General features: G+C 40.1%; 1 protein-coding gene across 3 annotated transcripts in view; it reads right to left on the reverse strand.

Annotated features, from left to right (window-relative positions):
• Positions 1 to 1,622: 1,622 nt before the first annotated feature.
• AMOT (angiomotin) overlaps positions 1,623 to 17,627 on the reverse strand; it is a 67,172-nt gene continuing 51,167 nt past the window's right edge. For all 3 annotated transcript variants that reach the window (XM_080653718.1, XM_080653717.1, XM_080653719.1), the window contains 6 exons: positions 17,087 to 17,236; positions 16,148 to 16,338; positions 8,731 to 8,853; positions 7,730 to 7,962; positions 5,788 to 6,444; positions 1,623 to 5,426 (listed from right to left, as the gene is read on the reverse strand). In XM_080653718.1, the coding sequence (XP_080509844.1) occupies positions 5,329 to 5,426; positions 5,788 to 6,444; positions 7,730 to 7,962; positions 8,731 to 8,853; positions 16,148 to 16,338; positions 17,087 to 17,236 (1,452 nt within the window). In that variant the 3' untranslated portion in view covers positions 1,623 to 5,328. The remainder of the gene's footprint in view (positions 5,427 to 5,787; positions 6,445 to 7,729; positions 7,963 to 8,730; positions 8,854 to 16,147; positions 16,339 to 17,086; positions 17,237 to 17,627) is intronic.

Genomic DNA, 17,627 nt, shown 5'->3' on the forward strand with positions numbered 1-17,627 from the left:
AAACATAGTCTTCATTTGACATAATGAGACTGCCTTTGCACATATTCCTTTTTCAAGGAATATTTGTTCCATCTCCTAGTTCACCATTTTAACTCCTACACATCCTTCAAAGCTCAACTCAGTCCCCTGACACATACTCTCTGTGCCATCCCAACAATCATTCCTTTATTTGCATTTGTTCTGTATCTTGTTCAAACTTTTTTCCATTTCATCAATTACAATGAATTTTAAATATGTGTAAGTGCATGTGTGTGTGCAATTTTCTCTAATAAACTAGAATCATGGACTTTATTTTTTAAACTTCAGGGCCTTTTACATAATGACAACATGTAATATGTAGCTATTCAACAACTCACACATGCCTGAAACTATTGGTCTAAGGCAAAGGCAAATGAAAAAAAAAAAAAAAAAAAAAAAGGAACCAAAATAACTGCCCTGGGCTTGGCCTATTTGTGCATCTGAGGAGTGAGTACTTATGACGTGGTATGAAAATCTGGGGTTGTGAACATTTTCCTTTTTGGAAACTAAGTCACTCAGAGGTGTTCATTCAAATATCAGGATGAATGCCAATAAATGTAGAAAGTGTTCTAAGACCAAGTCACTTATAGTATTTTTCCTCTAATAAAAACCCTCCTGTAGGATAAGATGGAGGTGGAGAAGGTGGGAAGCAGGAGGTGTTTGTTTCTGCAGTTGTGCAAATCATAGACTGTGCAAATCACTTGTCACAGTAAAGTAGGCCCACAGGAAGGAAGATGAAGTACCACACAGATAATCACGTCAGTTATAATGCTAGATAATATCTAGAAAGGCTGATACAGAGCGATCTTTTGAAGGAACATCTGTTTATTAAGAACGGGGCACAATATATATCTGAAAGGAATGCTTCACAAAACTTTGTAAGAAGGTGTGGTTAACTTAAGACCATCCTCTTTGTCCTGAAGAAGAGGAGTGGGCTTTCACACATATAGTTTTCAAAGTGCTTCTCATAAGTATGAAGAGGAATGCAGCCCACCTTAATTAAAGAGTAAAATTTAAAATGAGTTCTATACCCTCTCCCCATTTATTTTGCAACACACATCAAGCTTATTTCACTGTGAAAGTGTCATTTCCAAGCCTGTGGGGATCTTATCTCCCAGTGAGGCTGGGCCTCAGTGGTAAACAGGAGGCACAAGGAGGGCATTGTAAAGGCAGCTTTAACATTTTCAGTGAAAAGAGCCAACTTGTATGTGGTACTGATTTGATTTTAATAACAAGCTTCCTCAACCAAAACTGATGAATTGGCATAAGAACAAGTGTACAAAAGGAACATCAAGGGGCCTTCCAACATGCTAACCAAATGATTAATTCTCTGTTTTGGGTGGCCATCATTTTATCCCTTGAAACCAGGAGATAAAAAGATGCAAAGCTTTTAATATATGCTGCCTGAATATATAAAGAAACCAGTGCAGCCAGTGGTGTTATCTTAATACTTTATAATCACATTCCATACTTTAAGCAAATGCAAATTCTGCACGCTGCCCTTGAAAGGCAATTTCACTGCATACTAAATTGAAAGCAATCACTGGTACAAGCTCAACTAAAACATCTGTCAGGTAAACACCAAAGCATTTTCCACACAGTACTGCATTTTAAAATAGCTAACTTTATTGTCAGTGAAAAGATAGGCACAGAGTGGATTCACACCTGCTTAATTTTATTGGAACTAGCTCTGTTGATTACAGAATGGGGTCTTAATCATTATGAGGCCAAATACATTTCAAACCAAAGGTGATTCTTCTCTAGCCATCTGCCAACCTCAGCTATTCATTTTACAAATACATGCCATTAATCACAAGGGAGGCCACAGAAGGAGGTTTGAAGGCTTCATAAAACCCATCGTTGCTACCAGAAAAAAACAAACTCCTGACACTGGTCCGACTGATGATGGATGGCACTTGGAAGATATATTCCAAGGATCATGCCAGGCTGGAATTGGTGGCAATTAGCCCATAGCTAATGCCTTCCTTTGAAAACATGTTCAGTAAGACTGCACACATTTTAAGTAACAAATTCCATATGTGAATGAGCAATTGAGATAACAGGAGATTGTATGGCTAACAGACATGATAATATAATTTATAAGAGTTAGTGCATATGAATACACTTTAAGTTGCTACATTATTAGTTTTTAGGCTCTTCATAAAAAGTAGTTTGCACAGTAAAGTTGTTCATTTTCCAACTATTGTGCACAACCAACTGTGTAACAAGAAAAAGAGAATGTGATGGGTCTCTTAGTATGTTTCCTATGGCAGGTGATGGCAAATATTTCAGGTTCCTACTATCCTCTCAACCTGAAGCTCAAAAGCAGCACTGAAAACAAATCCTTCATTAAAACAACAATTAAGATACATGATTTTATAAGAAAGCTCAAGCTACTTTTATTTAATAAAAAATGGTAATAAGAATTTCATATCAAGTAAAGTTTGTTCTAATGAAATTTTTCTGTCCAAGGGACATTGAAGTACAACTGACTTACAAGGTCCCCAGTGACCACCATGCAGTACAAGTTAAGACAACAATGTCACCCTCCTGTTCTGAGGTGCCAGTAAAATGCATAGATAGGTGGGAGTCCAGAAACATCCCCAAGTGTTACATTGACACAATTGTGAAAAGGTGGCTACCTTGAGATTTCCCCCATAAACCTGAATTTTAAAATGTCATCTATTAGGGATCTTCTGAAAAGGCTGAATCAATATTCTTCGTAAACATAATACACTGACATGGACTTCTTCCATCTCTCAAATGTACAATGTATTTGAGCAAGTTACCTGGGATTAAAAACTGAGCCAAGAGGGAACCCCTCTGGTGTGAGGGGGGCAGAGATGTTGTGGAAAGTTCAAAATAATACTTAGCTAAGAACTTCCTCCTTTCCCAAAATACATGAGCCTAAAGAGATGGCTGCCACACAGTGTGGAATGTATGACATTTGTCACCTTACAGAATGTAAATAAAACCATGGCTCCCAGAGCTAGCAAAAATGCTGGCAATATGTTATAAACATGAAAGGAGTAAATGAAAGGTTTATTTTTTTTCTATTTATTTATGCATTTATTTAGACAGAAAGTAGCAGTCCTGAAGTTTGCTACTTGTTGCTTTTACTATTTGAGTTTTTTTCTTTGACTAAAGGGTAATATTAATGAGCATCAACACAACTGCACTTTTAATTTCTATTTGGGATTCACTAAATAACTGAGGACTAATGTGTATGATAATCACTTCATTATTAAAAATGTCAAGACTGCCTGAAAAACCACATCACTTTCCCTCTTATCTCCTCCTTCCCCCCCCCCCCCCCACAAAATAATTCCTTTGGAAGTTCATTGGGAATGACACAAGAATACTGTTAAGTAGGTCATTCCTATACTTACAGAGGAACTCTGTAAGATGATCCAAGACAGCCAATCTCATAGCAAGAGAAGAAGTGAAGTTGATATTTTAGGGCATATGTCCCATGTGACTCCATACTGAAATCAGAATCAGGAAAGGAAAAACCTTGCAAAAGGCACTGCAGGAAAGGCAAGATAGGAACTCAGAACCCTGTACAAACTACTGAAGCCAGGGCCACTTTACAAAATACATATGCCCTGGACTGTGAAGATACCTTTTCTTAAAACGGGGCTTTTTGTATATAAGGGTTTCCCAAAATAAGCATGGTATTTGGCAGAGTGGGAAGTTGTGTTGTATGATCCTGAAAAAGTCACTTAAAGTCTCCAGGTCTCAGAATCTTCATCACTAAAATGACGGGGTTGGGCTATTGTATTGTTAAAATTCCTCCCAGCCACTATGCCTCACAATGTAATATATCAGGCCTACTCTTCTATTAATCTGCTTTCTAACTAGCATATCCCCAAACCTCTACCCCCCACCCTTATATAACATCCCCAATCCCCTCACCTCCCCCCAAACCCTTGAAAACTGATATTAATGACATTGATTGTAGATTTATCATCTTAATAAAGGGTAGATAAATGACACAGAGCAGGGACCTATGGCAATGTGCAGCCCTTCTGTGTTCCTGGAGGCAGCCCTTAGGCAAAGCTTGGAGTCATGGCCTCCTTGGTCCCTGCCCCCATGTACATTTCCTGCTGCTCTCCAAAAGTATTCCAAGATGGAGTCACTGGCCATGAAAAGAGGTAGCTGAGGACTCTGCTGCAGCCCACCTCTCCCCTGACTACAGCACAGTATTTTGGGTTTCTGATGCTTTTCCCTTGGAGTTGATAGTCAAATATGTCTAAGAATTTGGGAAACAAAATGATTTATTTCAAAGTAGTCACCAGAAATTGAAAGCATTCAACCTGTCACCAAAAGTGCTTCCTCGTTTTGCAAATAATTGACAATTTGAGACTGGTGACACAGCCAGTGAATTTGTGCTGAAGAAGAAATATACACTAAGCAGAATGGTCTCAGGAAAGGCAAGAAAGCTGTTCATGGCTAGACACAGACCACAAAGGTCTACATTTTGGGCTCTGAATGTGCAAGCACCTCATGCAACTATCCATCAAGGCCTCCGGTGGTTTAACTCCCTAAGAGAGAGGAAGTTTCAGTTAATTTAACTCTCCTAGTGGCTGAAAGCAATATATTAATTACCCAAATGCATAAATTATTCCAGAGTATATATATGAATGTATGAATCTCCAAGAGGGAACCAAAATAATCGACTTCCAAAGCACCACTGAAATGAAGATAAAAACAATCCCTTGGCACAGGGCAGCTGGGAATTTGGAAGGGAAAATTAGCTCCAGCACCCTTCCACACCCCAATTCTCCCTACCTTTCCTCCAGTTTACATGGCTCCAAAAACTATTCCCTTTCATAAGCCCAAGGCAAGAGCTCTCTGGATGCTGCCTAGATGGTAACTCTGCAAAACATCACATGTGCAAATTCTCTCCAGCTTCCCATTTCTGAACTACCTTTTACACACTGTCTTCCAAACATACTGTGCTCTTCAATAAAAAAATGATCTGGAATATGGAAATGCCAAAAAAATTTAAGCACATTGCAAAACATTGGTGAATATCCAGCTATTAATAGTCCCAGTATTTCTTTTAAGTCCAAACAATAACCTTTAGAGCACACTCTGATTGATTTGTCTTTAGAGGTACTCTCTAAGTGCACCAAAATAGACTGGAGTTCATATGGCATTACGTAGGTACTATAATGTCTCAATTAAAAAGTCCCTTTAAAAAACATTCCCCCAATCCCTTGTGCTCACCCTCAAAATAACAACAACAAAAGGGAAAAATCATTAAGAGCATTCTTGCTGAGAAACTGCAGCTATTGATTAGGACATTTAGATGAGATATTCCACCATTTCTGCATCAGGCTCTTGTCCCAGGATCTGAGCAGCAGCTTTTCTTTCCAGAGTACTGGAGTGGAAAACAGGACCATCTAAGTAGAAATAAGGGATTAGAAAACACTTAGAGATAACATAAAAACACAAATTTCTAGAAATTGACAGCTTTTAAAGCCCCTATGAAGTCAATGGCCAGGTGAGACTTGCTTGTCACCTGCCTTGTTCCCTTGAACATTTATTTACTTCTACTGGGAGAAAGGCCTGGACTCATTTCTGTTCCCATCTTAGTGTCAGATAAGTTATTTACAGACTCTTTGCCCTCATCTCCTCTGATTAATCCTTTTTAGAATATGGAAAACCTCCCTCCAAATGACCAACTGTGCCCAAACAGCAGGTACAAAAAACAAATCTGTAATTGAGAGCAGAATAAAAAGCTACCTGGTAGAGCATTATTACCTGTCTTGTCTGGATTACAGGCCAAATTAGGTATAGACAAGCGCCGTGGTCCAGAAGCAGTGGCTGGAGTTGCAGGAGCCTCAGCCTGAGCCAAAGATGGAGTTGGAGCTGGAGCTGGAGTAGCAGCTGCAACTGGAGATGGAGCCGGTGTCTGAGTCAGAGCTGGAGCAGAAGCCTGAGCTGCTGCTGGAGCTGGAACTGGAGTTGGAGCCCGAGCTGGAACCGGAGCTGGAGCAGCTGGAGCAACCTGAACAGCAGCAGCAGCAGAAGCAGGAGCAACAATAGAAGCAGAAACAGCAGAGGCAGCAGCTGGAATCTGAACAGCAGCAGCTGGAGAAACAGCAGCAGCAAGAGCAGCAGTAGCAGTTGCTGGAGATGGAGTAGCAGCAGCAGCAACAGCCACTGGAGCAGCAGCTACCATGGTGGTGGTGTTGGTGGCAGCATTGGCAGTGATGGCGGCAGCAACTGTAGCAGGAATAGAGATTGGAGTAACAGCTGCAGTTTTGTTTGCTTCAGTTCCAGTTCCCCGTTCTGTTTGGGTGCTGCAGTCTCGGCTGCCCGTCTTAGAGTGAGCTGAAAGCAGGGGAGTCGAGGGCGGCACCGGTGAGGGTGTAGAAGAGACAGATTCTGCACGGTAGTCTCCACCCAGGAGAATGCCTACAAAGGAAAATGGGAAAGAGGTTAGAAAACTATACTTTCTTCAAATGCAGACATCTCATTACCTCTTCTTCTTTGTAGGAGGTTCAGGAGAAATGTGAATGGGTCTAATTCTTTACTTTGTCCTCATTCAAACCCAGAAACCAATTTGTCACGCACATCTCATCCCATCTAAAAGTTTCTTTCAGACTTGGTAGACCCCTTCTGATTCTCATTTTCCAAGCCCCAGCACATCGTATTAAACCTTAAGTGTCCTGGGTATGTGTTTTGATTTATTTGTCCAATGGTGATTGATTTCCACCTATAAATGACACCATCCAAACTAGACAGCTGGAAAGGATCGGTGGAAGAAGTCTGTGGTCACATATGAATGTGATAATAATTGTGTGATCTAAGGTTCTAATCATGACCATGGTCCCCAAAGTGCCTACTGTAACTAAAGGGCACTGCAAGTGTCACAGAACCAAGGAAGTTATTAGAAGCAACAAAAACAGCTAAAATTAAAATATATACAGCTTGTTTCCTCAGGCTTGAACAAAGTGCCTTGTGGTATCACAAATACTTCTGGGGCTTTGATTAGAACGGAAGGAATGGACAGGGAAGAAATGAAAAAGTACATTCTATTCTCATCTCAGAACATTCTGATAACAAAAACTTGTCACCCAGCTCCATTTAGCTTAACTAGAACTCTGAGTCCTTGAATTTTATGGGATAAAAGAACACAGAAAAAGCTGGAATTTTAAAATTTTTAATGGCCCAAAGGCTACATGGGCTTTGAACAAAAAGTCCCACATGGTAAAGGCCAAATATGAGAATTTTTTAGAGGAAACAAGTTGTTTTCCTCCCCACCAAATAGAACTCAGGATTCTTATCTTCTAAGGCCATGGCTTCAACCAATGTTTTCTCCATGAGACCTCACAGTGTGGAGGAGCTCCTGATATGCAGCTAGCGGGGTGGGCAAACTTTTTGACTCGAGGGCCACAATGGGTTCTTAAACTGGACCGGAGGGCTGGAACAAAAGCATGGATGGAGTGTTTGTGTGAACTAATATAAATTCAAAGTAAAGGAGCGTAGGTGAGAGCAAGAGAACCGGATAGAACAGCCAGATCCGGCCCGCGGGCCGTAGTTTGCCCACGGCTGATAGCCTCTCAGGAGGACCCAACCTGCGATATCTTCCTGTCTAGAATCTGGACTATCACTCTTTTCCCTTGCTGTGTGGGCACATATCTAAATCAGGGCTCTTCTTAAACATGTCGCTTTAATCTTCCTTATTTATTGTCATTACCTAGGCTCCCTTTCCAGCTCTTATCATCCCGCTTCTCTTCCATGATGGGGGTGCCAGTCAGGGTGGAAGAGTGCGAGAGCAAACCCGATCCAGCATTGGAAATGGACATCAGAGACTTTGCTGGCCGCATGGATGACAGCTGCTCTGTCTTACTAGGCTCCTTCCGGGAACGCTGCTGGAGTACTTTGATCATGGCATCCTTCTCAATAATCTGGGCATGGAGGGTCTTAATCCTAGGAGCCAAAGACAAAGAACATATAAAGATCTTGTTGCCATCTTCATGTTCTACTCTCACTACCAACATGGACTTGAACTTCCATGACCTTTTTGACTAAGTGGTGGTCTAGTTATTTCTGAGTGGTAAGACAAGGGACAGTGCTACATTTTAAAAAATGCCTTTCTATACCCCCAAATGGATAAAACAGAGCATGCAGGAGTTGTTGCTTAAATTTTAGGAAGCCAAAGTACAATATTGGTGGGGGGAAAGGCCGTATATGAGAGTGAACCTATATAGTGGGTGCTATAGTGAAGAATCTGAGTGAACAGAAATGAAGTCAGTGAGAAGATAGGAACTTCTATACTGGTAAATGGGCCATAACATTCAAGTAATAAGTAAATGATTATGAGTTTATAAGAGACATCAGGTATAGCATGACTAGATGTTCTTTTACTGAGCACTGTGCAGTATAACAGGGTTGTGGTACAGTGCTAGAAAGAATACCCCAGAGTGCAAATACCAACGGTTCAGTTCTGGCAGAAGGCAGATAGAAAGCAATTACCAAGGCCAAAGGGGAAAGCAACATTACTTGGAATTCCACAGTGAGTGGGAATGATCAAAGTAAAGGTCATTGCATCTCATATCCTAAGTAACAGGCTGGCAGGAGTGTAGGGGTCGGGGAGGCTACATTATCAGGTTTCTCAACTGTGAACGAAGATGCTCACCCTTCCCTACTGACATATCTGGTCTCCATACCAACCCGGGGTCCAGATCAACATTTTACCTGCCCTCCATATCAAGGCAACGCTTGTTGGCCATCAAGATTTCTTCCTCCTCCTTCTGGATGCGAGCTTCGAGAGCTGTGTCATAGCTGGTGTTAGGAGAGTGGCTGATGACTGTTGTGTCCCTGGGAAGGAAATGGCAGTATGATCATGAGAGGACAGCAAAATCAATAAATCCAACCCCCTTCCTAAGTAGAAGATATTGCTGGGAAAGCCCTAAACTGAAATCAAACTTATTAGGCCAGATTAGTTTATGGGTGGCTAACTGATAAGAGCTTTCAAGATAAGAATCTCCAACTTTCAGAGCTAGAAGAGGTGATTGGCCTGGAAGTAGATGCAAAAGTCAGTGAGAGATTCTATGAGAGGTGTGCACAGGTTTGCCTTCAAAACTAAGTGGACATCCTTCCAAAACATTCTGATTTTCACATTTTGGCCAGGCAATAGGAGGATAGTTATATTTCCACTTTATATTATTTATATTACATATAAGATATTTTATATTTCCATTTTATTCTCATGAGAGTCATAAAATGAAAAAAAGCTAGATTTTTAATGTGACAGATGAACAGCATTAACTACACCTGAGTGCTAGAAACAAACTATAGACATGTCAACAGGTAGGGCATGTGAGAAGCAGGGTCTTTGTGTCAGTGCCACGTGAGTACTATCTAACCTGCATCTGAAAGGTTCTGGTTCCAAACCATTGAGTCTCCCCCAACTAAGTGACTGTTCTCTTGCCAAAATCCCAACTGCATGAGGGACCATCATGTTCTATCTAAAAGTGGCTCAGGCCATTGACTCAACAACTATTTAATAAGAAACGAGAGAGAGAGAGAGAGAGAGAGAGAGAGAGAGAGAGAGAGAGAGAGAGAGAGAGAGGAGAACGAGAAAAAGAAGAGGGTCTAGCCCATGGGCAAGGCTGATGTCTAATTAGCACAAGTCAAAAACAAGGGACTCCTTTATTCTGTTGATAAGTGAGGTCATTGCATCTTTCTTTGGTTCATTTACAACTAGTAGTAGAGAAGAAGGGAAACGGAACAAAGAAAACTGGATCTTATTTGAGTAATGTGGAGGGAAAGAAAAGAGATTAGGAAGAATATTAATGTAATTATATTGCTCTTAAAGAAAATCAGACAATAGGCTGGGAAAACAATGAACTGGCACTGCTTCATTATATTTCCTATGAGAACACGGATCTGTGGGAGAACTCCAGACATATTTTCTGCTGGCAGATAGTTCTGTGTTCTCTTAGCTTAGAGATTGTGACTAGTGCAGATGGGAGCAAAGGGGCAATGGAATGAAGAGGCAGAAAGTTAGTATTAAAGTTGGGAAATTTTGGTGTGCTTTTGCAAAAATACTGTCCCCCAAAACACTTGCACCTTATATACAAGGCTGAAACAATTTATTTGAATAGGGAAATAATTGGAGAGTAACGAATTAATGGATTACAATGGCTCTCATCATTTGCTAAATTCAAAATATTTTAGCATCTCAGAATTCTACACTTGCTCTAGTGCAGTTCACTTGCTTGAAGTCCTACTGGAAATGGCTCCTGTGCTCCAAAGTACCCAAGAAGAAATGGCACTGTATAGTGTTGAGAGCATGGGCTCTGAATATAGACCACACCAGGGTCAAGCCCCAGCCTTCCCAAGTTCACTGCCACTAACAAACTCTCTGAGCTCAAGAAGTCAGTTAACTGCTATAGGTCTCAGTCTCTTAATATGCAAAATGGAAATAATAATTGTACCTATATCTCATGGGATCTTTAGGGGATAAAATCGAAGTATGCATGTAAAATACATAGTGCCAGACACAGTAAAAATACTCAACAAAGTTATCTATTATTAGGAGAGAAAAGTATAGGTAGAAGGAGAATATATAAAGGAGATTATGACTAGAAAGAATTCCAGCTCTTGCTATAATCCTGGAGGCATTTCCTGCAGTACAGAGTTCCAGTGTGATGGCTGAGGCTTCAGAGCCAGACCTCTCTAAAAAGTGCATGGTATCTATGGACACTGGGAACTTGAGCATATTGGTTTGTCACTAGGGGAGCCAGTGCTGGCTTACTGCCACATCCACTGCATAAAAGACCATTTGGGGGACTCAGTACCCTGCCAGCTAATTGATATGGACACTGTGAACTGCTCAGGAATGGAGCTTGAAAATGTGGGGCACTTAGTGAATTCCTACAGAGCTGCCAGGACGGCTTTCAATATCAATCTTCTTTCTAGAAGATGGGCTACTAAGCCAATGGTTTAGGCAAAAGCAAGCAAGCACAGTGTTTGAAGGAGCACCTTGACCTGCTAACTTTCAATACTGTGAAATGATTCTTAAGCACACTCATAGGGAGATGCTGAGCTTGAAAACACAACCTGCAAATCCCAAACCCTAAATCCATGAATTTGCCATGCCCCATCTCCAATTCTTAAGTAAACAGTTTCTGGCAACTGTCTCTCTAGCCATCTTCTCTCTCCTTCCTTTCTCCAACAAAGTTATCCCCATCACATTACTTACATTGCCTTCTAGAATACCATCCGTGACCTCCAAATTAAAACATCAAGTGGCCTTGTAAACTTCAAGTCTATCTTTTCATATAGGTAGCATCCTTTTATTAATTATGTAAACTCAGACATGAGTACAGCACTGTGTTTGAAGTTACTATGAGGCTGGAGAGTGGCTAGATATCAGTAAGACTAGTTCCTGACTGTAGGAAACTTGTAAGGGGAAACAAAAAAGTTAATAATTAATGATTACAGAAATGAGTTTGGACTTTACTCCAATAGGCACTGAAAATAATTAGAGCTTTTCGAGAGGATTGGACGATAGCGTTATCTCTTACTGAAATGTGATGGAGGGATTAGAGGAGCAATAATACTGGACACAGGCAGACCAGTCAGAAAGGTTATATTGAAATAATCCCAGCAAGATATAATTAAAACAGGAACCAGTGAAATGGTAAGGGAAATAGAAACAGACTACAGAAGGCAGAATTGCTAGAACTTGGAGAGTGCTTAAATTTGTGTGTTAAGGTGAGGGAAGAATGAAGGAGAACTTTATTTCTAATTCAAATTACTAGAAGAGATGACATACCACTCATTTTCTGAGACAGGAAAACGGAGGAGATATTTTTTTCCCCAAGAAAACACAATATAATGGGTTTTTATTTTAATTACATTGGAGTTAAAGTGTTTTACAAATAGCCATATAACAATATCCAAAAAGTTGTTGAAATTTCTAACTTTAATTTTAGAGATGTCAGAGTTACTACTTGAAGTTATACTACAGAACAAAATAACTAAGACAATGTAGAATGGGAAGAAAGCTAAGGATAGAAACTGAGAAAGGCCTACGATGAAGGAAAAGGTAGATACAAGTAATGTGTGTGACCAGCTTCTATCTCCTGCTTCTCTTTCTTCCTTCTTTCCAAGATTTACTTGGCCCCAAATAACAATGAAACTTGCACATTCTGAGAGGCTGATCAGGTGTTTTATCTTTTTATCCTTTTGCTGCTCTTCAGAAATAATTCACCAACTGCACTGCCAACTGGGTTCTTCTGGGATTGAATTCCTATGTGGTAATAATTTTCCTCATCTATATTAAGCATCTAGAGAGGAATCAATCTTAGGGACACAATAACATGAAATTATAATATGGTGTGATTATTTATAATACTTTTTAATCCTCACCTGATAATGTGTTCTTATTGATTTTTAGAGAAAGGGGAAGGGAGAGGGAGAGAGAAACATTGATCAATTGCCCTGTATGCACCCTAACCGGGGATCAAACCCACAATCCAGGTGTGTGCCCTGACCGGAAACTGAACCAGCGACCCTTCAGGACACGGAATGACGCTCTACCAACTAAGCCACACCGGCCAGGGTTATTTATATTTCTAAGTGAGTAAATAATAAGCCTCAAATACTGGTAGTAACTCTTGAACAGGTAGTAATCCCTATTTCATCATCTTTGAAATCATGATATCTGGGAGGTAGCAGAGTATAGTGGCTAGGTGTCAAAAATGTAGATTTAAATCCTGATTCTTCTGCCTCATAGTAGCTGTGTGTGATCTTGGGTTAACTATTTATACTGTGCCTCAGTTTCCTTATCTGTATAATGGATAATAGTACTTATCTGAAAGAATTATTGTGAGGATGAGCAATAATTTTAAAGTGCTTAGAAGAGTATCTTATACAGTATATACTCAATGTGATTTCTTGCACTGACATCTTTCACTTTGACAAGAGGTGTTTCAGAGAATCAAAATGCTGGAAGGAGTATAAATAGAGGCAAAGTATAAATAGTTTGCCCAAGATCACACACAGCTACTAATAGGTAAAAGAATCAGGATTTAATCTACATTTTTGATACCTTAATGTCTACTCTGCTGCCTCCCAGATATCATGATTTCAAAGATGATGAAATAGGTATTATTACTTATTAAATATGTCTTCTAACCTGAGGAGAGATAGTTGTCTAGTCTTATGTTAAAAATATGTATTTTATTTTTTTCATAAAGGCTAAACATTGGAAATAATCCAATTATCCATTATCAAGTGAATGGTAAATCCATATCATGGAACACTACTCAGCAATAAAAAGGAATAAACCATTAATACAAGCATCAACTTGGATGAGTCTCAAAATAATTATGCTGAGAGAAAGAAGTCAAGCAAAGAGTACATACTCTATGACTCCTTTTATATGATATTCTAGAAAAGGCAAAATTATAATGACAAAAAGCAGATTACTTGTCGGGGGCGGGGGGCAGGCATGGAAGGAAGGGATCAAGTTAAAGGGGCACAAAGACACTTTAGAATGTGTCCACTATCATGATTTTGGTCGTGACTACATAATTGTATACGATTACTAACATTCATCAAAACATACACTTAAAATAGGTGATTTTGAATATGTAAAATAAACCTTAATTGAAAAAAACTACAACTACCATTAATACCATCCAAACAACATGTCCTAAATCTGCAACCTGCTATTTACCTATAAGCTATTATGATGGGAATATATTAAGTTTGAGATAATAGCAGAATACAAAGAAACCAAGCAGGCCATTAAAATGGGGCACTAGATTTCAGCATTTTAATTATAGAGTTGGACATCACCTTATTTCTTTCATTCTTCTTTTCTCCTTCCTTCCTTTATTCATTTTTACTTCCATCCTTACTCAAATATATATTGGACAGTTTCCATCTGCACCCAATATCTTGGGCACTTAAAATTATTTTGGAAGAAAATAGGATAGTGTACAAAGCTTTTACTATGAAAAGAGTCAAGGAGCAGACCTTGGTCAATACCTTTATTTAGGGCTTTCAGGAGGGAGAATGAAACCATTGGACAGAAAAGGAATAGCAGGAGATGTTGGAAGGAAGGCAGAAGAGCCCACAGGTTCTGAAATAAAGGTCCTACCAGGAGGGAACTGACTGCTTTTTATCACATTAAATGATAAGCATACACAATTTACCGCAAACAGTGAAAACTTTCTACACCTGGTGATTTAAAGGAATTCTATTTAAATTAAATCTACCTCGTGGAGCCAACAGATTCTGGAAAGAGATCCATTTGAAAGGGGTTTCCCCCAATACTCAAAACTTCCCAGGAAGGAAGGAAAGGGGGTAGCTTCTTCATACCAGGCCCATGACAACTTCCTCACTTTCCTGAATCTTGACCTGGAGTCTTATTCTGAAGTCAGTTTCAGCAATGAACCTCCCAGTACCAAGAACCCTGGCTTTCTAACATTTACTCACACTGCATACCTTCATGAGCCATATCTTTCTAAGTTTATGTGCAAAGACAACAAAATTACCTTGCATCTCCTTTTCAGTGTTAGGGTTTCCTGAATAAGTTCTGAACAAGTGCTGGGCACAGGTATTTTCTTGGGAGCGAGGAGATAAAATTAGAATTAATTCTGCTTCTAATCTACCTATAAACTTCTCGGCCATCTGAGTAGCACAACTGGAGTGTCTGTGCACTCTACATTGACATGTACTGAGCACACTTCTCAGAAAACAAAAACAAGTAAGCTTAAGCCCATGAGGAATTCAAAGTCAAGACATAGGTGATTCTAATCTCTTTAAGGTTTATAGAGGACACCAGGAGGCAGGCAGAGAAACATAAGATGTCTTCCTGGAGAATTGGAAATAAGTTTAGAAACCACCAATCCAGCTCTTAAGCACCGACCTCCCTCTGATTCAGCAGGAGAAAGACTCAAAACTAAATGTATCAACTGCCCCCTCCACACAAACATACCAGCTCAAAGTGTGGCAAGTGCTTCCAGACTTCCAGCTCACCATGTTTAGGAGAATCTTAAAAATAACACTGCGGTTCTTAATAACTTCCTGGATAGAGACTGTGAGGGGTGCAATATGCTATATAGCCCACCTTGAATACCCAGCTCCAGATCAAGGCTCTGCCTGTATCTCCACAACACATGTCACCTCATTATTTGAATTTAGTTTTTCTGTGTGTGCTTTTGAAATACGTTTTTATTGATTTTGAGAGAGAAATATCATTGATCGGCTGCTTTCTGCATGCCCTCTACTGGGTATTGAGCCCAAAACCTGGGCATGTGCTCTGACCAGGAATCAAACCAGTGACCTCTTGGTTCATGGGTCAATACTCAACCATTGAACCACACCGGCTGAGCACGAATTTAGTTTTGTCATTGTTTCATTCTTTCCCAAATGATGAGTATGACTAGCAGAGAGCCAAACAAACTGGATAAGAACAGTTTCCTCCAAAGATCAAAAATTACTATTTATAATGTGAAAAGGGGAACAAATAAGCTGAAATATTTTTAAAATCCTCCAGCCACTTTCCCTTATCAAATAGAATGTGACTGCTTACATGTGATAGACTCATGGACACAGAGCATGTATCCTTCAAATATAGACTTTCTCAAAGGGCAAGATGGATTCATATTAAGCATAGCCTTTGGCACACCTTGGACAAGCCAGAGGTATCAAATGGCAGCAGCCACTCCTGAGTGACATTTAGTTTCAGAGTACATTTCGCTGGAGAGTCTTTCACTCCAGTTCGGGGGCTAAACAAAGAAATCTACACATCTGGCTGAAAGAAACTGTGGCTCTGGTAATGTAGATGTGCAAATGGTTCAGTTGATTCCATCTGTGATTGTTCTGGCTTCTGAGGAAAGCTGAACTATGATTCCAATAAGTTTATAAGTAACTTTCATTCTCAAATCCCTGACCCTCTGCCCCCACAGTCATTCAGTCCCTGCATAACCAGATGAAAGAAAACACACTTAAGTAGAAAGTAGGAGGGGTGAGAACATTAGAGAAGAAAAAAGAACACAATGAAAAATCCATTAATTAGTCACCTTTTTGTTCTTCTCCTACCCCCAGCCCCATGCCCTTCAAGGAGTGACTGTACCAGCCAAGTAGGTACCTCTGTGCAGCTACAGTTGCAGCAGCATCCAGAGCAAAATGTCTCATCACATTCTCCTCTAAGTACTTTTGTTCCCACTTAGTCATATCAGCTTCCAGGGCCAGGATCCTTTCCTCCTTTTCACGAAGGAGCTCCATCAGTGCAGCAGCATTGTATTCCGAAACGTTGGTGGGCTGAGAGTTGCCCTGGCGCTGTTGGGGGAGATGCCAACACCCCTCAGATTAGTAGGAAAATAATTGTGGTGGCCAAGTCCCATTTTGAAGAGTCTCTATATTTGGAAAGAATTACTGCCCAAGCCACTTCAGTTTGGATTCTGATTCTGAAGCAAAAGGGAATACAGATTTTCTCCTAAGACCACAGGATTGTCTATTTTGGGCTTCAATCTGAGACTCCCTTGATCAAGAAAGAGCGTGCAATATCAAATTGTCATGCTGCCCAGAAAGTGGATAAATGTTTTACAAAGCACCATGCCTGCCTGCCTGCATGGTACATGATTAAAATTGGAATTACAAATCTAGGCTTTGGTTTTTACCTTGCCCTTAACTTGTTGTTTGGCTTTCAATGAGTCATACAACTTTTTCTAGGTCTTGATTTACTTTCATGTAAAAATGAGGGGTATGGTCAGATGATTCTAAAGACCATTTCCAATTCGAAAATGATTAGGAATCTACTTTTATAGCATCTTCACTTCTTGTTGGGTCTACTGTTTCTGGGGTTCATGTGAAAAATAAAAGGTGCAAGATAATAGGCATTAAGGATTTTGCTGTGATAGGAAGCTAACTAAGCAAGCTTCACCTTTACAATTAAGAGGTACTCTGGAGTAAGATTGGGTGAGGCAAAAATCCTAAAGATGAGCATGAGTGTGTTTTGGTCTTCATGTCAAACACCAAGGGAAAAATAAGCAATCAGGAATACTCCTTTTCTTTAAGTTCCCCAAACCTGTTGAATTCTGAGGGATTCCAGTTCTCTCTCCAGTCGTGTCCGAAGACGGTGTTCCAGCTGCTCACGCTTTTCACATGCTGCCTGGAGCTGTACAAGGGCCTGCTGCATCTTCTCCACCTTATCTACATACACCTGCTTCTTTTTAAGCTGAAAAATCAGGTTGAGACAGGATGAAGGAAAGATAACAAGATCAGTTATGCACTCCCCCACAGCCCATGCCTGTTTAGCTCTCTTCCTGTCCAACTTTAAAAATGAGTGCATTGTGAGAAGGTTCTTAATGATGAATAGTAGGCTGCCTGGCATTTATCATACAGAGAATGCAATAAGTGACAGGAATTAGGAGCCCCTTTGTAATCTCCTTCTCCTTCCCTATCCCAAATCTATTTCCACGAGTAAAATCAGACAGACGCTACGATGGAAGTAATAGTAGATGGAAAGCTCTTAAAATGTTTGGATGTCCTCACCTCTGCTCTTCTTCACTCTAATCTGGAATATACTGGGGGAAGGTATAGCTTACTTTGGTCAATACAATAGAGAA

Source organism: Plecotus auritus, assembly GCF_963455305.1.
Source record: "Plecotus auritus genome assembly, chromosome: X".
Lineage (NCBI taxonomy): Eukaryota > Metazoa > Chordata > Mammalia > Chiroptera > Vespertilionidae > Plecotus > Plecotus auritus.